Source organism: Temnothorax longispinosus, chromosome 3 (assembly GCF_030848805.1).
Source record: "Temnothorax longispinosus isolate EJ_2023e chromosome 3, Tlon_JGU_v1, whole genome shotgun sequence".
NCBI classification, from domain to species: domain Eukaryota; kingdom Metazoa; phylum Arthropoda; class Insecta; order Hymenoptera; family Formicidae; genus Temnothorax; species Temnothorax longispinosus.
In genome coordinates, this window is record NC_092360.1 from 22,407,065 (window position 1) to 22,431,415 (window position 24,351).

General features: G+C 37.8%; 1 protein-coding gene across 1 annotated transcript in view; it reads right to left on the reverse strand.

Moving 5' to 3' along the window:
- The window catches only part of Plexa (plexin A), a 212,616-nt gene that overhangs the window by 153,842 nt on the left and 34,423 nt on the right, over nt 1-24,351 (reverse strand). Inside the window, exon 2 of the mRNA XM_071772265.1 lies at nt 21,820-23,190. Coding sequence (XP_071628366.1) covers nt 21,820-23,019 — 1,200 coding nt within the window. The 5' untranslated portion in view covers nt 23,020-23,190. The remainder of the gene's footprint in view (nt 1-21,819; nt 23,191-24,351) is intronic.

Genomic DNA, 24,351 nt, shown 5'->3' on the forward strand with positions numbered 1-24,351 from the left:
TAATACACGAATCGCCGATGTAATAACTCGGATTTCGCAATACTGCGCAATGCCTCGTCGATTCATTAAAGTGGTTGAATTATATTCGCCGCGATTTTGACACGCGGCTTCCTAATGCATTGCATAAACCATCGAATGCACACACAAATGGAACGCGGTCGCTTTGGTATTGTACAATTTTCCTTGGCCGTACGAGCCATGTCGCATTAGAGGCAGCGTATTAGAGTGCGACGAAATTAATCGATTAATTTAGCTCCCTTACGGTCGACGAAGCGCGAGTCGGATGTAATTCAGCAAAATTTCCAGCCGAGGCCGCCAGTCGAGAATCTTGTCGGGCACGACACGAGAGCTTACGTTAATAATTTTCCCGTCGGTTTCCGCGTCGTTACCTACTTCGGCGCAATTGTTAGTGTACGTATATATCGTGCGGATGCTACTTTCCTAAGCAAAAGTAATTTTCACGACAAATTCTTCGACCAATTTAAAACTGATCTCTCAACTATCGACATTGAGTCATTGATCTTCAAGTTGCAAGTAATTAGAAATAATAGGCTCTTGTGCCAGACTTTTAAAGATGTAATTATATTATAAAAGCTCTTAATGCTGCAATGCGTTTCGCTTTTCAAAATTATAATGGATGTCGTTGTTTAACCGGTTTCTCATGCAACATCCTGTACAATCACTCAACGTTACGATCGTCCCACGTGATTACGTCGACGCAACGGAATGTCTATGATCATCGCGTATAGTTCGTAAAAAAAGATTGCGTTTTTTTTTTCATCGACGTTGATATCAAACATAAGAAAAAGTAATTTGCGAGCAAACGATTGTGAGTTTAGTCATATATACAAATATAGCATATTAAATATGCGAAAATAATAATTTTACATTTAAAAAATTTCTAACTGTTGCGTGTGATATTAACGATATGAGAGATAATAGTAAAAAACATGTCGGAGAACTGAAACTACAGACCAGCTCCAATTTTACTTATAAAAAATTAATACTAAAATTGCGAAACTGATGTATTTTGTGGCCATAAAATAAGTATAATCTGCGGTTAAGAAATATACCAAAGAAAATCTATGCTCAAACAAGTTTAACCTCTACAGGACCGGCCCCTTTTTTGGACGACCTTTTTAGTTTTAGTGGTAGAACATTTTTGTCCTTGTCAGTGGATTGTACTACGAAAAAGACGGCGCCACTCCAGCACCTAATATTAGACTTCCGGTCCCGGAGAGGTTAAGGAATGATTTATGTGTGTTAAAATATTTGTTACAAAAATCGATAAGAAATTGATGGTCAAACATTTATACTTTTGTACTTTCAGTGATAAATAACGAGTCAAAAATTTTGTCAGTTGTTTCAATCAATTTACCTATACAATCGTTAAACTATACGTTCCGATACCTTTAATTTTCGTACGATTACATTTATGTTCGTTAAAGAAAATTCCAGGTTATAAAGCTGATTGCATCGCCGTCAAACGAGCGCGCGATATCATCGCTATTCGCGCGTCGATAACTTCCTCGTTGCGGCAACTAAAATTTATTATATTCAATGTGCACGTGGGAAACGAGAAAGACAAATATAAGTAGAGAGAGAAAGGGGGGGGAGAGAGAGAGAGAGAGAGAGAGAGAGAGAGAGAGAGAGAGAAAGAGAGAGAGAGAGAGAGAATCACAGGTTGGCCAAAGAAATGAGTTATGGCGCATTATTTACACGAATCCCGGCGTTGTAATATCCGCGCAATCCGATGCCGGAGGGTCGCCGGCGGCGGTGTCCAAATGTAATTAACATATTTCGGGCGCGAAGGGTGGAAAAAGACTCCCTTCCTCTCCCATTCCTTCATTCCCCGCGGCTCGTATTATTCTCGCCCAGCCCCAATTTTCTTGCCGATGCACCCTCCGCTGAGGGGGCCGCCACAGATTTTCAATCTGCATTTCTCTTTTCTCCTCCCCCTCGCCACCTATTCCAGCCGTCTCATCCCCTTGCACCAACCATCACTATCATCCTCTCCCTCTCCTCCTTTCCATAAAGGCCCACGGCTGAATTCTCAGCGGCCACATCGAGAAGAAAGTGTAAATGCGACAGGGAAAAGAGAACGGAAAAATGTCGAACTTCCGCGCGCGCGCGCGTATATACGTCTCGCGACTCCTCGAGAGCTTTTCTTCTTGCAGAAACTCCAATTTCGTCGCATTTACATGGGCAAACCTGAGAGCAGAGACTCGTCAAGCTGAACGAGATGTGGGTATTATATACATTTCGATGGCGATATCGAACTTTGCCAGTTTGTCGTAACGTCTTGAAGAAGAAAAGTTTGCCTATAAGTTTCAATCAAAGATCTGTATTAATTTACTTCTAAAAATTTACAAAAAACAAATTCAAACTTTGTCGGAGTGACAAATTTAATCTGTCACGGATTATTTCAGGATTATCGACGAAAAGTATCACAATTTCAAAACTTTGTATTTTTGTAGCGTATATATATATATATAGTCGTCGAGACTAAGATATTTTTATAGCTATAAAATAAAATAAAAATAAAAGTTGCGAGCGCGCATTTGGTGTCAATATTTTATTGAGCTAAGCTGAAATACGGCGTTATATTCGTTTCTTAATTTTCCAGACTCGCGGAGGTCAGTGATCTCGTTCTGCTGATAAATTTCTTATCACATGTATAGTTTTAGAAACACTGACTCATTGAGATAAAAGACAATGGTATTGTGTATGATACATTCAATAACACAGAAATTCAATTACACGTTCCAAATTCTATATTTAATTCGAGATATCTTCAAATGCAATGGTACATGAGATTGTCACTCCATTCCAATTTAGTAATTTTAATCACAATTGCTTGCAAAATCCTTGTAATACAAAGTTGGCTAAAATCTTATTGAATATTTTTCGTTATAATTGTTAAAATCCAAAATTGTTAAATAAAAATGAAGAGAAATTTTTATCTGTTGTTTATATAATTATCCTGATGTAAATAAAACGTAACAGATTTTCTATGCAAAAATTATAAAGCAGGTACGAATTAAATGCAGCTTTCTAAGTCCTTCAACAAGCAATAAAATGCATAGTAACCAACAACGGAATAATGTTTGTTGGAGTGCCTAATGCAAGCCTATCATCATCCATCTATTTCACCATACTTCCGGCTTGTTGCATCCCGCTTCATATTATGCGCACAACGGGTGTTCGCGTAAAAAAAAAAATAAGAAAGTCACTTCCCCGTTGACATGAAGGACACCTGTCTACTTGTGCAATCGAGAAAATAAATTATAGCAATCACAAGGATCGTAGACAGGTGAATTCGCCAAACCGTGAAACTGATTTTAAATACGAGATTAACCGCTGTACATCACGATCCTGATGCTAACAATAAAAGTTCCTATTTCTCGGAACAGGTGAGTTCTTTTAACAATGTCAAATAAAAGTTATAATTTAACGGATAATATAAAACATCAACTGCGTGAAATTGTTAGAAAACTGCACAATACATTTGTAAAATAAAAAAATTAGTGTGTTACTGTAAACTAAACTAAATTCTATACTATTTTTGCCGTTATATGTTATTAGATACAGTAATGTTTTAGTATTATTTGTATAATTTCTCTCTTATATATTTGTGATAAGTTATTTCAGTAAGACAGAGTTGTTCGAAACATTTAGAACCGATATAAGAAAATATCGACTTCTTTAAGAAAAATTTCCTCAATAAATTTTGTATATTGGACTTATATTCCGTCGTTTACTCGCAGAACGATTTACAGTTCTAGCTGTTAAAGTAATATCGACAATCGTATTGTGATAAATCAATACATAATTAAATCGTAAAACAGCACCTCTCGAAAAAAAAAAAAAACAACAGAACGCCGAGATAATATAAAACCTTGAATTTTTGTCATTTCCATGCGCTTCATTTGTTTTAACGAACAAATGAAGATATGGCAGACAAAGCAGTGGTACCGTCCATATAAAATAAAATGGTTCACGTCACGGTTCGCCTTTATTCAGTTACTACTCGACGTAGAAAAGTCGCACTCGAGGTAAACACACCGCGTGAAGTCGCAAAGCGCATAAAAGTTAAAACGTTTCGATCGCGCGATAACGCACTTCGTGATATCTCAATCTAAAAGACGGTTGAACTACAATGACGGCAACTGAGACGCTGTTTCTCAGCCGCCGTTTTATGCGGCCAGAGAGGTTCGATTAAAGTTAGCTCGATAGATTTCACGCCGCCGCCGCCACCGACGACTACAGCTCGATAAGGATCTTTCCCCGGGAAAGTGGAAGGTCTCTCCTCCATATTGGCACTCGCTCACCAGTTTATACGGTTTCCACCGCTCCTCGCATTATCTCCCGCGATCCGATTTGATTGTCTCGTTGGGAGTGCGAGGTAACTATACAGAAAACGTATTCCCGATAAAATTCCGCTGCCACCTGGCGCCTCGCTAGATTATTTTGTCCGTCGGATTCTGGAGCGCGAGGGGAAAAAAAAGAGAGAAAGACTTTTTAATCGGATTAATCCCCGTTTTCGCAAGGGATTTTCGAGATTCCGATGTAAAAAAATTGCAGCTCACCTCTCCATTTAATTATATTAATCCAACGATATGAATAAGAGTTATGGTTTTCAATGTAGTTTGATATATGAGTGGTCTAACATAAGATATAAATTAATTAAACAGGGTAGTAATAAAATTTATTTAAAACTTTATAACTTTAAATATAACTTGAGTTTTAGGATTTTAAACTATGTGTTTTAATTTTTTGAAAAAGTAAATAAAATGGAATATTTATTTATTAATCCAAGCATTGTAGATTATTAAATATAACCGTAAATATATAGCTTCGTTGTTGATGACTAGCAAAACGGTATTGTGGAATTTCCCTCGATCAATAAAAATATATACCACGCAGTATATTGCGACATCGGGAAAACCTGTGATGTAAGTACAAAACAAGACATAATATTATAATGTCATATTACCTTCGAGAAAACATAGAAGAGAAATCTCAGAGAGATAATAGTGACACACATTCAAGAGAAAGAGAGTGTCCATGAAATAAATCCTTGTAAGTTGGAACAAACGACTAGTAGCATCTGTAGAAATTAAAGACGTTCGAGCGTGTCTTTTAAAGAAGGAAATTTGTGAAAAAAAAACAGAACTGTATGTAACGCTTGAAAAAAGAATCGAGAAAGACTAAATTAGGGTTTTGGAATTGAAATCGTGCCCGTTCGGCACCATTTCTGCCAAATCTTCTTTCGCCAATCCGATCTATAACGGATACATGTGAATGTACCAGGATCACTCGGGAAGATTCCGGCAACCTTGCTTGCCACGTGCCGACAATAGCTGCCCAATTGGGCGCGCGGAACGTAACAAGGTCTAAGCACATTTCCTGAGTTATTTGGTCCCTAATTGAAAGCAAGAACATTTCCAGAGCGAACTTTCATCTTTATTAAAGAAGAAGAAAAGTAACAAGAGAGAAAAGAAGATTCACGAGAATATTTTTAAATTTTATTTTCGTTAGAATATTCTACTTTACTTTTCTGGAATCTGAATAATTCAAACATTTTGTGACAAATTTGCATTTTTCAGATGTTACAGAAAAAACTGAAAATATTTTACTTCACTTTGATGGTGATTTTGCTTATTAAAAATATTACTTTTACGTGATTGAGACTCTTATATACGAGAAAACAACCTAGATAGTACACATCTTAGACTTCATAATTTAGTGAAAATGATTCTTACCGATTCGATAAATTATTTTCGTACCAACTATGACGTGATAGATGATTCTGCAAAAATCAACTGTAACTTCACAAAAAATTCTTGTGTCAACTGTGACTCGACGTGTGATTTTTGAAGTAACCATGATTTAGTGAATGACTCTTTCGACTATTCACTGAACATTAAGTGGTAAATATAATTAATCCACCGGAGAAAGTAAACATATATGCTCGCTTATGGCAGTCGGGCGTTCAATAAAATTGGCCGAGTGATGAGGGCAGGTGGCAGCAGCAACAACTTCCGCTCCCCCCCCCCCGGTAATCCTTATTTATAGAAGTCGAGACCGCTCCTTCATCGTAATTCGCGGAGAAGGGTGGTCGTTGGCTCGTGCTGAGGGTGGCTCGAGGGCAAAGGGTAAACGCTCGATTGATTTACGGATGCCCATCGGACCATGTGGAATTTTCACATCCGTACGTGGACCCTCCTTGATAGTCTTTTCTAATCGGCCGAGATTAACACGACTCGAGCGACGTCGTTTAATCCATACGCTCCGGACTTGCACTTCGTAAATGCGACTTCCTACGTTTCGCAAGTTCAAAAATAATATTTTGTCCATGTATGTGCGCTCTACGTTTGATATGAAAATTCTGCGATAATGTAGTATAAAGATAAATGTTATATTTTAAAGAAACATCAATTTAAATTTTAGAGCAATCTTTGCTCTTTCAACCTTGAATTCAAGAAGACTGATTATAAAATTATTTAATATGAAAAGTTCAGAGATATTTCGAAAAATTCTTATTCTTCATTCAAGTCATATTAATTAGAATTTTAGTTTGATTCTTGATTATTTTTTATAAAATATTTATGTTGGAAATTTACATAGTATAAAGAAAGACAATGTCCCTCAAAATAAAATTTATGCATGCAAAGAAAAGAACGTACATAATTTACTAATTTGCAACTATGCATTATTAGAAACTATAAAATATAAAATAATAAATATCATTTTTGTAGAAAAAAATCGCTTGAGATCTCTGTAATGCACCGCTTCCCCTGAACATTTTGCTTTATAATTATCACTAATTGTAAGCATTATTGTATAACAATGCTCTCACGAGGCCTCATTCCGAATGACAGATTACATCTAGATCATTTCACTTTCGTTCAACGTATCAAGCGCCATCTCATCGCAGGGGAAGCGAACTGATGCTAGAGAGCAGAAAAGAAAATGCGAAAGAAGAAAAGAGATAAAGAGAGACTGACTGAATGCACTCCACGGCGCCGTCTCTGGGAAAAGAGTGCTATCGTTCCCGGCGCGGCATTCTATACGCTCAGACAATAATACCGTTGCGTCACGCTGACCGACCTAGCGGAGAGAGAGAACGCCGGTATAGGAAATGGGGACGATAAAGAAAATGAACGAAGAAAAAGGGAAGAGAAAGTATAAGGTATAGGAAAGAAAGGGGTGCAACGCACTTTGCAAAGCGCTCTACCTCCAAGGGCAGGGGAAAGCCGCTCGCATCTCGACGTTTTCGTGCGAGTATATAGTAACCCAGTTAGAGCCGCAGTCGGCTCTATCTGCTTAGCTCCAGTAAAGTGTACGCTCGATCGGAAGTCGAGGCTCCCTCTCGTCGAGGAAAGGAACTCCGGAGAGGCGAATGCTAGCCTCCGACGAAGGCACGAAGGCAATGTGCCAGCGACGCCGTATCGGGGGCAGTGTCGTTATACGTACGCTGCTCCATTTAACCGTTATCCTTAGGATTATTCCCGCCGCGCCGCGTTGGAATGCTTTTAATTGGCGTTCTCTCTAAGGTGTCTACGCGTAAACAGCGCTACACCGTGTAAACTGTAAAATGCTATGTAATCCGCACCAGATAAAATGGTTTTACGTTTCTGAGCAAAAATTTATTAAGCTCCTAATGCCCAGAACTAAATAGTAATCCTACCTATTAAAATAAAGGTTATGCTACTATTAAATGGCTATACTAATACTTGAAATTTTAAACGTTTGTACGTAACTTGTGCCCAATAAATTTTCCTTGAAACCATTGGCAATTATTTTTCAAACTTTGATTAATATATAAATTAATTAATAAAATATATTAATTAAGTAATAGCGCATACCTTATACTCAAATAATACGCGTTAATTTATATCAATGTCTTGTGTAAGAAGACACTACAAATTAATATTCACCAGCAAAATTAAATTCACGATATTAATATGTTGTAATTTAAATTTATATATCCATCAACACGTTTCGTGATTACAGCTCGCATGATAAAACAATAAACAAATATCCGTACAGTAATAATAATTATAAATGTAATTTACACGAAATACCACTCATCCGCAAATCAGACTAAAACTTGTAAGTATTAAATATTAAATTCCGCGAATGCATAATACGCTACACACCAAGAGAGATCAACTTATATTAATTTATTCATATTAATTTACAAGATGCATATCCATACTCCGCGTCGAATCGCATTAAATAAGCAAGAGAGCTAGCCTCATGTAAGACACAGTTCGGGAAATCCAGAAAAGAAACCAATCGATGAACTCAAGTTATGCGATATCATATCTTATACATATTCTACTACCAGGGTAAACCAACAGCAAATGTTTCTGAATATAAAACGCGCGCATTGTTCATGCGCGATCAAAGTCTGAATGAGCAACCACGTTAGCCTTTCGTCTTTTTCGCGTATAGCAGGACGTTGTAGCGACGAAGCAGGATGTTCATTGGATGGCATACAGGGCAATGTGCCAGAGCCGTATCGGGAAGCGTGATTATTGGTTCAATGCATAGCAGATAAACAGAAGGGGCAGAGGAAAAGAGAGAGAGAGAGAGAGAGAGAGAGAGAGAGAGAGAGAGGAGAAGAAAAGATGGAAGAAGAGGAAGAGGAAAAGAGAGAGAGAAAAATATTAAATATATAATTTTATATTATCAAGGTATATATTTTGAAATATAGTTCTTTTAAAAGTATATTTAAAAATCGAAAATAAAAAATATGATAAAATATGTACAAGAATATATAAATTCTTTTTATTGGACTTAACGAAAAATTATTTTATAAATTGCAATAATAATAGTTACACATTATTATTACTGTGATATATTAAGTAATTCTTTATTTATTGATTAAAAGAAATATTTATTCTTAAATATTTTATTTATTCTCGGCTTTAATCTGATTAAAATATATATGTCAATATAGCAAATCTTAATATACCATTATGGTAGAGTGATTTTACAATAATCGAGATATAATTTCTCGAAGAAGAAACAGCAATTTTATTATTTCAATGCAAAAAAACACATTATCTATCTCTCGCTCGTTTTCTCTCTTGCGCGTGAGATGGTATGCAAATCAGATGATTCTCCTCTCTGCCTGTTTCGCACTTTACGAAATAGTAGACTGCAAGATCGCCGCGGCCTTCGTCGTGTCGGACAACAGAGATTGGTATTTCAGCGGAATGTTATTTGTATTCGGGGTGTTAAATGTCGTGACATTTTCTGAATGTTTTTTTTTTCTTCTAACAGATATCTTGACGGTATTCGATCTGACATCGATCGAAGACATAATACCGAGTTGCACCTATTAGCGATCAATCGATTTTCTCTTATGTTTTCTTTATCGCGTGCTCATGCGAACGATTGCTACAACCGTTCAAGATTGACAGATTTTTAAGTATTTTTAACAGATTGCGAATATAAAAACTGCGGTTATAAATGTTTATTCCTTCCTCAGGCAATCGGATATCGGATATTTTGCTTTTATAAATAAAAGGAGAGCTAGAGATGAAGCTTATACCTGAAAATTTGGTTTGTTAGTTTATTTATTGTCTCTCAAATTTCTTCATTTATCTCATTATGATTATTAATATATGAAACAATTAAGTAATTCAACAAAAGTCACCTCTAAATTGCATAAAAAAGTTTGTCCGAATAACATAAGATGAACTTGTTAGAATATATTGTATTATTGCTCTTAAAATCTGCATTATCGATTCAAAACTTCTCTCTAATAATTTCCTTTAAAGAATTATAAAAAAATAATACCAAAAAATAAATATCAATTGAATCACACATAAAAATAAAATAAATTTTCGTTAAGATACAATTATACAATTAAGTATAGGGATCAATGTCATGCTCGTCTAATTTTTTAACTCTTTTCCTGCAAAAAGAAGAACATATCAAGAAGGCCAGCATTTCAAGCCAGCATATTTTTTTCGCGTTTGTAAAGCTTCTCGTCCGCGCATTTATGTGGTCGTTTAGGAAAAGCTGTAGGGGTTCTGGAACGCGTTCGCGGGGATTAAAAACGTTGCTTCTCCTCGATGGCACCGAGCTTGCGGTTCACCGTCGCGACGCGAAGGGCCGCCGATTTCGAGGGCACAGCTTTTTTTCGATAAAAGCCCCGAGCTTAGTCCCAAGCTTAACGGATTTGCATTTGTTTGAGCCGCGCCCGTCGAAGCGTCGGTGGGACGAAAAACTGGACGCCGGGACGGGATTCGCGGGGATCGGAGCGTGAATTTCACTGGCACGTCGGATTATTCGGCGCGATGGCGACGAACGGAAGGAAGAGACGGTCGATTATTATTTCAAGCAGCCTAATGCGCTGGAAACGTCAGCGGAGGAAAGAAGGGAAACGGGGCAGAGTGTATTTATTGTTGTCATAAGGCAAACTCCCTGAGAATTGAAGGAAAAAAGTAATGATAAATCTATGCGAAAATATGTATAAGTTAAACTTGCTTAACTTAAACTTAAAATACCACAGAAATGTATAAAAAAGTGAAATATAGTCAGAATTGAAAATGCATAAAATCAATGAATAAAAGAGCTGACAATGTTCAATGACTAAAAAAAATCTAAACAGATAACAGAAATAAATTGGTGCAATAAATGGAAGATAGGTGTAGAAATGAAAAATAGCTGCCGGGAGTAGGAAGAAAATGATTCGAAAGTTCGAAAGTATAAGTCTCGAAATCGTGGGCGTTTCGAGGCGACGAGATCAGTGCGAGATAAAAGGTAAGATAAACGAGCCGCGATTCGATCGATACCATGAGAGAAAACTCGTTTGACGCGAAACAATCTTTGTAACAGATGCTTGTCCCGAGGCTTAATAATAAGCGAATAAAGCATATCTTCTTTTGGCAAATATAACGAATCAAAGATATTTAAAAAAATATAAAACAAAAAAAATGTGATCAAAATTTAATGTAGTAGTTTTAATTAAAGTATAACTATTAAATATAAAAGCATATCGATATGCTTGATAGAATAATTAGTAGAATTATACAGAAAAGAATGAACTCGTGTGAAAACACACAAAAGAATAATGAGAGCGTCTTCATTTTTAATTCAATTCATTTAGTCTCAAATTTTCTTTTATCGTCATTAAATTAAAAGTTCAACTTTATCAATGATAATTAATCCATAATTCCAATTATCCATTTATTTTAAAAAATTATAAAAAATGTAATTTGTATTACATACATTCAAGTATAAAAAAAATCTAAATAAAATAGGTCACGATATTACATACAAAAAGGTAAATTTAATCCTATGCTAAGTAATTCATCTAAATAGCGAACACGATAGTAATAAATGGAAGAAATTAATGATAATTGAAATAAAATGTGTCGGTACCCATAATTTGTCTAACATAAATTTAATGTCTCACATACACATACATTTCGGAATTATTACCGAAAATAGCAATATGTGTTACAACCTAATAGCTCTCGCCGTTAACCCATTTATAATAATAATATCAATTCTCATAAATAGCCGTACATCCTATTAGTGTGTCGCCTACGAAACGACAACGCAGATGATTATACTAATAGCACTTCACATATGATTATACAAGGACATAAAATTATTTTCTGATTTTTATAGTGATAACTTTAGTTTAAACAAATGTTATGAAAAATTATACTTATATCACGGACGCGAACAGATCTGTAATTATTTGTCATTGAAACAACTCCATTGTGTCAGGACAATTTCTTTCGGATGTAATAAAAGTATATTTTAAGAGAACTCAATTTGTTTCATTACAAATTACGAAAAACCCTGATGAGCGTTCAAAATTAACACTAGCTAGCCACTTATTTTCAAATCCTTAATTCACCACACTTCGGTCCATGAGACCGCTTTGTAGCATTATCATTTTCATTCTAATTAATATTTTTAAGCTTGTACTGTAGAAATTGGAAATACAGGCTCTGAATAAGATATTTATGATAATATCTATATATGTATAGTCAAGATAATAATTTGAATTTGAACTGAACTTAATTATAAAGAACCTAGAAAATTGTGTTATTATATGAAAATTAGAAAACACTGAAAAACGTTCAGCGGTCTGCTGGATCGGAGTATGACGAGCTAGGGTTAACATTTAAGATCCCGCGCAAGATAGAAAAATTTTGTAAACTATATAAATAATATTGAATGTTTCAAATTTTGTGTTATTATATTATGTATATACAATTAGATTTTGTTCACTTAAAATTTTTGTTTATTTATCTCGCAGTAAAAAAATAAAATATAATTTTACCTAAACGTAAGTCAATAAATATACTTATATTCTATAAAGATAGATTGCAGTTTATACCGTTACAACCAATATCTCTCGCGCGTACAGACCTGTTATTAAGTTCTCCATTAAAAATCGAATAAGAACGGAACAGCGATGTTTATTCGTGTCGGTTCACTGGTACTGTTGCTTGCTTTGATTCGTTGGATATAGAGCAAATCCTGTTTCCAGAAACAAAGTGTATCAGTACGCGTATCTTTTTAGAAAGCATTTAGTCAAGCTTATGCAAGTTTAGTAGCAGAACGTCTCAACAGAAAGAGTACATCAAATAAAACATCAATTTCTATTTGTAACATAAAGACACTATATAAAGACCAATCGTGATCTTCTGTCATAAACGGTATCGTTAAAATAAAAAAACAAGACATTAAAATAGCATTCAATTATCACTTGATATTTTTGTAGTTCCCAAGTCAATTTGTCGAGACATGAGTACTAAGCCAATAGAGATAAAAAAGTTAATAAATAGACGATAAGATGTAATGGGTGTTTTACAAAGCTCTGTTCCTTTTCCTCATATTTCGTGAAAACATTTCTCGCAGGAGACGCGTCTTATTAACCTTTCTTTCTGAAAAATGTTGCGCTGCTTTTCAGAACTCTTGCTACAGGTCAGATGGCGCGAAACTTTTGGAACGAACATGACGGAGTCCGGGATTTTTTACTCTCTCACTCTCTCTCTCGCTCTAGCATCTTTCTTATACGTATATATGTTCCACATAGATTACTTTTTTTCGTCTTTTCTTTACACCTTTTTCTCGCGCACAATCTATATGAAAACGGCCTTTGGCTCGCTTTCAACTCTTTCGCTCTATCTCTCTCTGTCTGTCGTTTTCTACCTTTAGTTACTCTCTTTTTCTGTCTTTCTCTCTCACTAAGAAATATCCTTTATTTGTACGTGCTACGACGTCGTTATGCGTTCGTCATTATCGTTTCGCGCTTTCCAGTCTTTCACGAATCTAGCAAAATAATTTCATTTCTTTTTATCCATGATATCCATGTTCTCTTTATTCGCGGCTTCACCAAATTATACGCACAAAGAGATATGCCTTAACGATGAGAATCTCGCAAATAACGTTATTAAGCACAGAATTGTAACTGGATATATACGCGAAAAATAGATGTCGGAGTTGCACCGCGTTGTCAAAAATTCTTCGTCTTTTTCTTCTTGTCGCCAAAACAATAAGCTTTTTTTAAATGGATCATGAAAAATAAATCTATTTGCTTGTGCTATTCTGCTCAATATAAATCAAACGCATATAAACCTATATATAGTTCCTATTCTTCTTCTTAAAGTAAGTTATCTTCCACTTCTATCTTTCTTGCGGCTATTCACGGAACTCGAATCCGTGGATTTGCTGGTCCCAAATGACTGTACGGATGAAACGATAAGTTAACGCGGACGAATGCAAGCGGCATGCACGCAACGCAACGACCGTAAAATAACGAGCCGACCACGGAGGCGGGTATATACTCGCATGTTTTAAGTGTACGACGCAAATGCAATGCATCTCGCCGCGACGATGCACTTGCATAATGTGCACTCTATCGAAGCGCGACGTGTTTCCCGTACCCCGATCCGATCGTTCTAAGGTTTCTTGCGCAGAAGCGGCTCAGAGAGAGAGAAAATGTTTCTTATTGCAGCGCACTTTAATACGTGCCGGATATAACGCGCCGACGTCAATACGTGCTCACGCAAATCGGCGATTCCGCAAAAAGCTTCCGTCAGGTGTTTCCGGGAGATCGACCCAGTTCGCCCCGAACTTTTAATCGAATAATGTTCATTCACCCGTAACTATAATAAAATTGATGACAGCGATATGTTTTCTCTCTCTATTTCATTTTGCCATATATCTTTAGATTAAAAACTTGTAAGAGAGATTAAGTATTAAAAAATCAATGTCTTGATAAAAAAAAGAAAGATTGAATAAAATATGTGTCACAGTAGAAAATGAGGATCTGATAATATAACGATGAATAATTTACAGTTATAGAAAACTTAAAACACGGATACGTTTTTAAAGTCTATCCAGTGTCACATTAACCTAGGTATAACAAGATAAGTAAAAAATCCAATTTTTTCCTAACAAGAAGATAAAAAATGCATGTTATTTTCATCGCTAATATCAAACCTATTAGAAGACGAAAAATGCATGTTATTTTCATCGCTAATATCAGACCTATTAAAAGACGAAAAATGCATGTTATTTTCACCGCTAATATCAGACCTATTATCTGCTACTACATTTTCCTTTTAGTCACAATCTATTTTGCATTTAAATTTTCAAGGCACTTCAATGAGTAAACCTTAAAAGATTCATGTACGCTGTTCGAAACGCATAAATGTACATGTATGAGAGAGAAAAGTGTCAATTCCCTATGATTATTCATCAATGTACACAAGCTTGATGATTTGATCTTTCGAACGTTATTGCAAAATTAAATACGCGTACGATGTACGCGTCTGTCGCCGACTAAATTAGAAATAACTTTTACGGATCAGACCACTTTATAAATTCAATCTGGTAAATGCCCTCATAATTCACGTCAATCCACGTTTCAACTAACTGACAAATAATGCGATCTCTATTTCGGAATACAAGTCATTCGTTGATAAAGAGAGTAAACATTTGAAAATGTAAATTAGAAAAAGATATGTTTCTTGTCCAAAAATAGACAAGAACACTTTTACTCTTGCAGAAGTAAAAGTCAAATCAAAATCTAAATGCAATATTTCAACAGCAATGTAAGAGTATTAAATATTTCTAATAACATTATCTAAAGACCTAAACACATGTGAGAAAATACCTGACTGTAACATTTGAATTTTTGTAAAAACAAAAGTCATCGATCCTAAAAATTTTCCTCGAGGAACTGAACGAGAGTCTTGAAACCGTAATCTGAAATTGTACGACATTAATCTTTGAGAGTCCCACGCGAGTCTCAAGCCTCGATTATTACTCGATACCTTTCTTTTTACTATCTCCGACACTCGGGAGAAGTTATCACAGCGGTTTGTACCTGGGCGCGATTGCGAACGGCTTCGTCTCTCGTCCAGCAATTACTATTCCACGCCCCAGTAAGTCCAGTATACGGTATCCCGCAATGTTACCTCTATAACTGTTCCTAGGCGCGAAAGTGAGGTTGCACTCGAACGGAAAAGAAGGAGAAAAAGTAGAGCGGCGAAGAGAAAGATTATCGCGGAAAACGAACGAAAATGCTATCGAATTCGTCAGCACGTCTCGGAAAATGCTATGTTCTGAGCTTCCCTGCATTCGATTCAATTTTCCCCGATGTCGCTTGTCGTAGGAACATCGACGATTTCGTCTCCCATAAATTATGAGCGAAAAAAAAAACAAGAATATCGGATTTCAATCGGGCTTCGATAGGGGCTTCAATCGCAACGATTAGATTCGATCGATCCACTTCGATGATGTTGGCTTCTCGAAGTGTGTACATGTTGTCTTAGGAAGCCTGTATAACGATAGTATTATAGAAACGGTACTTCCTATCAAATTTTCAGTTTTAACAGCTTTGCAAAACTGGAATTGAGGTCTGCATGCTATTTGACAAAATTAGTTTTGATAAAATAAATTTTCGAAAGCTATATTTGGACAATAAGACTATTTCTCATTTAATAGTAAACTTGACATCAACAGAAAAAATTTTAGTAAAAAAACCTGTTAAGAATTTAATTTTGAAAATTCAGAAAAATTATGTGTAAGAAAGGCGGCAAATAAAAATTACTATATTTAGTAGAAAACTATTTCCTGCTATCATAATATAAGATTTCCGAAACATGCTATATATAGAATGGATCAGAAATACCATAAGTATACTTCATTATTGCTAATATCCCGGACTAAATCAGTAAAATAGAAGTCACCTCGTATATCCGTGCTATCTATATATATAGGTATTCATGTTATTGAAAGCATCCGGTTTAGGGGAGCATTTGCAGTTGCATCGTGTTATATATTTCATCAATTAACATTTACTTGAAGGTAAATATATAATCGCGTAAAAAACGAAATTATAATATTCTCGATACTATAAAAGGTCGCGTTGCAAAATTCATTAAATTCGCTTAATAAAACAAAACTTAATAAAACAAGTAATATTGTAGGTACATCAAGTTTGTAATATCAAATAAATTAAAAAAAAAACTGTTCAGTTGTACATAAAAATCAGGAACAAAAATTGTTTTACTCAATCTTTAAAATCTATCATGTCTGAAAATGCAAGGTTATAAACCATGATGTAACGTCAGTAAGTTAAATTTTATCCGTTAATGTGTGTGAAAAATGTATTTTAGTCAGTCGCGTTGTTTTCACTGTCGCGAATAAATGTACAGATTATTTTCCTGCGTCTGCAGTACGGAAATCCGAACTCTCTGAAATTTTACCGGTTTCAATCCTTGATGAAAATTCATCCCGAGAGAATTTTATTTCATTTAATTCCGCGAAACAATCTGACGTCTGTCGCTTTAGATATTCCCTCTAGTGTGAACAATAGTTATAAGCTTACTGCGAAACAGTTATACTTCTTTTCTATGCTTCCTCATAACTAACAAAATTTAGCATGAATTTCAAAGTTACGAATGTAAATTATTAAAAAGATACGAATATAATAGAATAATGTTGAAACATATACTTATCGTGTAAGTAATAAGAATTAAAATCAATGTTTTTCAAAAATTCATTTATATTGTCTTCTCAAAATAAAAGGCTCGTGTGCAAATAAATGAAGATTTGCATGCATTTTTCGATGTATAACTTATTTGTTTTTCTGCAGTCTATTCATGCACTTTTCATTCTTTATACACTTTGTTTTATACCAATCGATTCAATCTCTATCTTCAATCTCTATAACAATTGAGTGCGAGTGATTTTTTCACGCACGGCCGTCCCATTTTCCAAACAGAGAGGAAAAAATCCCGCGAAACTGCATCACATTTACACTATCTACGAGTCGCGAGTTTTTTTTTTTACCGTGCAAAACTTTTTAATTGCGAGGCTCACTCCGATGATCGAGGCGAGAGAAGGCTATCCAATTTGAGCGAATGGGTTTTTCTCGAAAGCTTTCCCTTCCTCGCCCTACCCCCCCCCCCGTCGTGTCAATCCCTTTGCCGCGATTCTTTTGTGACGTAAAAATTGAATCCACATAGCTATGGTATATTCACAGACGTGAACATGTGTTCGTGGATGTCGTGCACATATGACAAAATTCGGAGGAGAAACCAACTGCCCCTTTCTGCTTTTTCCTTTCTTTATCCGCTCTGTTTCTCTTTTTTCATTTACACATTTCGGTTTATTCTCTTTCTTCTCAGAATAACTACAGCTGCCATTGTCATTGGCAATTTTTGTTAACTACAGAAGACACAATTTATCAAATTTAAAAATGTGACAATATTTACAAATGTGCAAATTTTCCCAAGTTTTTTTCTATTGGCATCGCTTTCACACAAAATAAAAAATAATTGTAATAATTTGTACGCATCTAAATGCGGATAAATAATACATCTATAATAAAAATCTACATTTTACATTAATACAAAAAAATTCAAAGTGATAAGTCTGTTAAAAAAGAGAAAGTTTCAATTTTTTTTCTAGACTATGGAAAACAAAGATATATGTATAGATATATGTATTCGAGAAAATATAGCTTGTCAAGAATTGATGTTTTGTTATTATGATTTTTTTTATATTTATTTTTTGACGTGGCTTAATTGTGGGATTCACCAAGACTAAACACGATCTTCAATCGGTCAAATAAACACACACGCATCCGGTGAATTTGTCCGTTTCCGTTCTACCGGAATCTTGCGGTTGTCCGTTCGAATAAGACATAAAGGGAGAGAAACAGGAAGAGGAGGAGCAGCAGGCTCGAGAGTCGACCAGAGTAGAATGACGAAGAAAAAAAAGAAAATAGGAATAAAATAAAAGACGAACGCGTTGTCCCACGGTAGCTCGTCGTCGGCTAGACCAAACAAACAATCTTTATCTTCTTTATGGTCGCCCGCTTATCTCCGTCCGGCGACTAACTCTCAGCAGGTTTCCGCGCCTTTTTCTCGCCTTCCTACGCAAAGAAATCCTTTGTGTTCCGGCATACGTTCTCACGGCGGAGGAAAAGTTTCACGAGAGAGAGAGAGAGAGAGAGAGAGAGAGAGAGAGAGAGAGAGAGAGAGAGAGAAAGCGAGACGAAATGCAGAAAATTTGAATAAATCTCGCGCCGCGTCGTGAATATCATTTCGCTAGACTTTGCGGAGTGTTCCGCATCTTTAAGCGGGCACTGAAAACGGTTCTCTAAGTACCGTTCCCGTGAAGTTTTGAGAAAGCCGTGCCTGTGCACCCCACGCGACGAAACCCGGGCAAGCTTCGTTATAACCGCCGCGCGGAAACCTTTGGCGTTCTTTGCGTGAGAGAGAGAGAAAGAAAGAAAGAGAGAGAGAGAGAGAGAGAGAGAGAGAGAGAGAGAGAGAGAAAAGGAGACGGAAACCTTAAATCGCTTAACCGATATCGAAGATAAATGGTTGCGTTGATATGAAAAATGAGTAGTTTCTTTTGTAGATAACTGTCCCAAATTATTTTGTAGAAATAAATCAAGGAATTGAGATAAATGTGCTCAATCAAATATTTTGCGAAATTTTTTATGATTATTTGTCTCTGTGTCTTTTGTTCCATTACTTAGAATAATCCATCCCAATCAGTTTCTCTTAAAATTATTCTTACTTTTCTTTGTTTACATGCCGGAGATTGATTGTTTTATGATAAACTTTATCTGTGTCTTTTGGCTTAGATGCGTTGAAAACGTGAAAGTGAAATTTATATAAATCGATACATGCCGAGAAATTGTTGCGAGATTTCCTGACAAACTGAGATCGAGCGCCGGCGACGTACAAATGACGATAAATTGTTCAATTCACTAATGCTGCTTTCCCGCGGAAAGACGGAAGAGAAGTCAAATTGCGAAAACTTTGACAAATACTTCGGATATAAAAGAACATAATATCGATATTGTCTCTGCTCGTCGAGGAATTTTTAGAATATAGGTATTTTATGTGTGTGCATGTGTGTATGTGTAAAATTTGACTTTGTTAAATTAATTTCACCGTGATGATAGAGATATATATAATTAATCATATCTCTATCATCACAGTGAAACTAATTTAACAAAGGCAAATAATAAGCGTGTCCACCTAATTTAATATCGAATCCATTTCGCCCTCTTTCGAGGGATGACTTCGCATTATATAGCTATATAGGGAGGAATGTTCCTCGTGATCGCTTATTGAGACGAGCATGAATCGTGAAATTCGTCCGAAGTCGCGTGTATCCGTGCGGAATCAATTCGCCAGAGTTCCCGAACAAGAATGCACAGAGCGATCTAGGTTCTTTTATATGCGGATTTTTTACCAATTTTTTTTCGACAAAAATTGATCGCGAGACCAATCTCTGTGTTATAAAGAATTTAAGGACTTTCAAGAGTAAAATTTTAACCAAAAGTTTTTCATGCAACGTTATCCGATTAAATGTTTCAAACAGAAAGGCTCAGCTTCAAATTCGGGGAATTCATACGCGAGAACATCCCGATGCATACGCGACACAACAGGAAAAGCGGTCAGCAAAACCGAGAGCTCATCGGCGTTTTGTATAAGTTTCGGTTAACCGCTGACGAACGATCGGTATATAGCGATCGATCGCGAGGAGATAGCCTCGGTGGTTGCGGGCAGAAATGACGCGGCAAACGTGGCGAAAGAGGCGCATTTTCGTCGCGTTTCTGCCTCTGTGACGCTCGGAAAAAGTCGTGGAATGTGCGACTGCTGTTGGCTGCGCGCAATAAAATCGCTCCGCAGCAAAGCGACCGGCTCTTGGACTCTTGGTACGTTAATAATAATAAATTATGGAATCCGCCGCGCTGGTCAACGACGCATGCGGATCTGGAGAAAGGCTTCACCCGGCATTCGCCAGTCTCATTAGAGGTTTTAATTGCGCCAGGTGAGATCTAGGACAACCATAAAGACGAATAAAAATTCGGTCGCTCTCCCGGAAAATAATAAACCAGACCCGTGAATTGATATAGTCGAATCGGTCCGTGATGTTCCTGATGAGTGCTCAACTCGATCGCGTTCCTATATTTTCGTCATATAATCGCGGTTAAATGTACAGACTTTATCCACTTTATCACTGCGTGAATCGCAATATATATTTTAATTGCAACATAATGCTAATTCCGCGATTACGTAAATAAAACAATATCCTGATTTTCTGTTTCCGCATTAATGCAAATATAATGGCTTAAATGTAATATTACACGTGCAATTTAACAGATCGGATAAACATATAATAGCGTTAGACAGATTCTGGCAAAATTAACACACGTTATTTGTCCGTTTCTAAAACTCGACATACGCAATAGTATAAGTATTTCGCAATTTCCCGGCAAAAAAATGAGAAGCAGCCTACGCACAGGCGGACGCTGCGGAGAAAGATTGTTCTCGCGCTCGTATGCACAAATGACGCGAGCCCGTGTGAAAGGAGCATATGGCGCTTTGTAAGAGGCTCCTGCGTCTTGCCTTCTTTAAGCTTTTCGATGCCACCTGTTACGTAAATGCGAACGAGTGAGAAAGAGGACGGCGAGGAGCTTCCTGCGAGACGCGGCCGATTGATTCGTGCCGTAATAATCAAGGAGGACGAATCGCGCGTCCTTCTTGCAACGGAAGGTGGTCTTTCCACCTGACGGCCATTCAGCCGCTCGACAACCACCGATGCACCACCATGCGCCACATCGTGTGGTTATAATAATTCCGATGGCACTGATACCCTCGCAGTGCCGAGCTATCGAATACCGTGCACACAAGGTAACCTTCCGCGAGTTATTGTCGGCCAGTAGTAGCCGTACTGCGAGATATCAATTCATTTAAACGAGCTATCAATCCGCTGTGTGCATCGGAGGGAATGAACGAAGTAACGAGAGATTTCAACGAGACAGTGACTAACAACGCGTTTATATATAGTTGTCAACTACTCTTGGCAAAATATAAATCAACTCGCTCCGTTTTGTTAAATCTTAGATTTTTGTGATAAGTCGCAATCGCACTCTATGCGTGTGTGAATTTCTTGATAAATTAGATTCAAATAACTTAAAGTCTTCTTTTTAAGAAACTCACGCATTATTCGCAACAGAATCCCCATGGAATAATATCCATGTATTAGGTATCCGAAATCATGATAAAATTTTAAAATAAAAATCACTTATCAAAAATCTCGGAATGTGCTATCATAAAGTTATCACAAATCTCGGAATGTTTTGCGTTCGTTGAATCCCGCGCTTTTTACAACGATCAAAGGTATTTTATATTTTTCTCCAGATAACGAGCGAGATGCCGAGTGACATCGCCGAGATTATGTACACGTCGGCGAAGCGGCAGTGGTTAAATTAAGCTGTTCAAAATGACTCACCGTTGATATGCATTTGTGGCTCGGCGAGATGAACTCCAGGCCCCGCTGTCCCTCGCCGCTGAAGCATCTCTGTATATTGCTCATGAACTTGCGGCGGATCGCCTTGAGCGAATACACGCACAAACCCGAGCGTTGTCGCGGCACGTCACTGTTGGGCCCGTCGCTCTCGGCGAATACGGCGAATAGCACATCGTCCTGAGCGGTGATGCCCAGGTCACCGGCGAGCACCGAGCCGGCCTTGCCGACGTAAGCGGCTTGCACCAGGTTGTAGGTACGCTCGTCGCTGGTGCAGTTAATCGGTATCTCGGTGTACGAGTAATAATGCTCGTCGTCCTGGCATACGCGGACCAGTTTCGACAGATAGATCGGCGTCTCCGTGTTTTTCATCTGCGTGGTGAGGAAATAACTGAACCCGCCACTGCTAAAGCCGTAGATGTAGTTGATGGGGTAACGTTCTCGCGACAGAGAGTTAACGTACATGCGTGTACCGGTCGTGACCGCTGCTTCCGCGATGTTGAGCATCTTGTCCTTGTCGAGGGAACGCGAGCTCACCGCCGGCACTTCCGAACGGTAGGGCGAATTGCCGGTGAAGGTCACGCCGACGTACATGACCTGGGAGACCGGTGGATTTGGCGGGCCGGGCGCGATAAACGCGACCGTCGAGGCGGTGGCGTTGTTCGCCACCACCGCCTCCTTCACTTCCTGCACCACGTCCGATATGTTGTGCAGATTGCGCACCGTGCACATGCCCTGGAACAGGCTGCCGCACGAGATGAGCCGCGTGGTGGTGTAATCGATCACCAGGGCCTTGTTCACGTTGTCGACCGGCCGCTTTTGCGCCTCACGGGGGCAGTCTAGCATCGAGCACGCGGTGGAGTCGCCCTTCGGTCCGGTGACCTCCTTTACGACGAGCAGCAAGTCCGGCGACAGCTGATAGAGACGATTAACCGCGCCTACGTACACCCGGCCGGTGTTCTTGTCCACTACCAGATGGTTCATGCGCTCCACCTCCGGATCGTGGAATTTCTGGACTATGTCGGCCGGCGACGTGCGCACCGCTATCGGCAACGATAGCGACAGCGTGAGGATCAGAATCAGCAGCAGCGGCGGGCGACACCAACATCGTCGGCGCGGCCGCGATACCACCGACCGCGCCACCCTCATAGTCCCCGTCGTCGTTGTCGGGAAGACTGACAACATTGCCTACTCTACCTATTTCCACACTACGGACTCCGTCGCGCCTCCACCACCACCACCACCCCCTCCTCTTCCACCTCCTCCGCCGCCTCCTCCCCCGCCCCCTCCTCCTCCTCTTCCGCGCTGTCCGGCGATTGTGGCGGAGGTGGCTTCTTCCTTGAGCTTCTCCCAGACCTGCAAAAAGCAATCAAAATTGATAGTTAATATACTTGAGACATTAAACCGCAAGAAAATGTATTATATAACAAATTATATATTTTTCATAAATTGTTCGTATTTAAGAAAAATATCCTCCCTTAGCTCTTAAAAATAGATATTTATGTAAAAGAAAAAAATAATTTAAAAAGGAGTATATTTCATGTGTAGCATCAAATTACTTCTCTGTTGATAAAACTTATTGAATTTATGGAATAAAAAATAAAATTATGATGTATTTATAATTTATAAATACATCAAAATTATTACATATCATAATCTTGTTTTATTTCTCCTGGTATTCAACTATTCTGATTGATATCGCCTCTGGAAATTACAAATTTCTTTCACTTTTAATTTATCTTTTCGTATATGCACAGATGTCCGTCTGCTATAATGTAACTATACTATTCGTACGTCCGAAGAGCGAGACATTATACGCAAGAGACAGTATTCACCATGCATAATTGTAACGATTATCTTCTCCGACTCAAGGTGAGAGCACCTCTTGCACGCAACGTAATCTACTTTCGATCGAAGGGAAAGGTGCAATTAGTGCAACGACACGGAACAATTATTGCCGAGAGCGCAAGATAACAATCAAGCATAATAACGCGCAGCGCGCGTTGAAAAGTGCACTTCCTATAGTTGTATTAAAAATATCTTGAATATTTGCACAAAAGATAATAAATCATATTACATACAACTAATAATTAAGCTTCTCGATTCGGCAAACGTACAAACTAGCGTACCAACGTCAAAGGCAAATACATTTAAATGACGTTTCGTTAATGGAATGTAAGCATCTCTACGTGATTATAAAAGATGCCTTTTGCCGATCGGCTCGGCAGTTCACGTTCTCACAGAGGATCGACAAACAAAAAATTGTAGGACGAAAATAACGAGATCGCGGCGAAACGGGAGGAATGTGCGATTTATCGAGCAGGAGGAAACCAGGTGCCTTTGAAACGTGCCCCCTCCGATGCATCTCGTCGGCCCCCTCTTAAGAAAATGACTTCGTGCAGCCGGCGAGCGTCGGAAAAAGCGAAGGGTGGTGGAACGGGCGAAAGGAAAAAAAGAAACGCGGCGATCATCTCTCTTTCGTCTCTTATCGCAACGCGGAGGGTAACAGCCGATCGG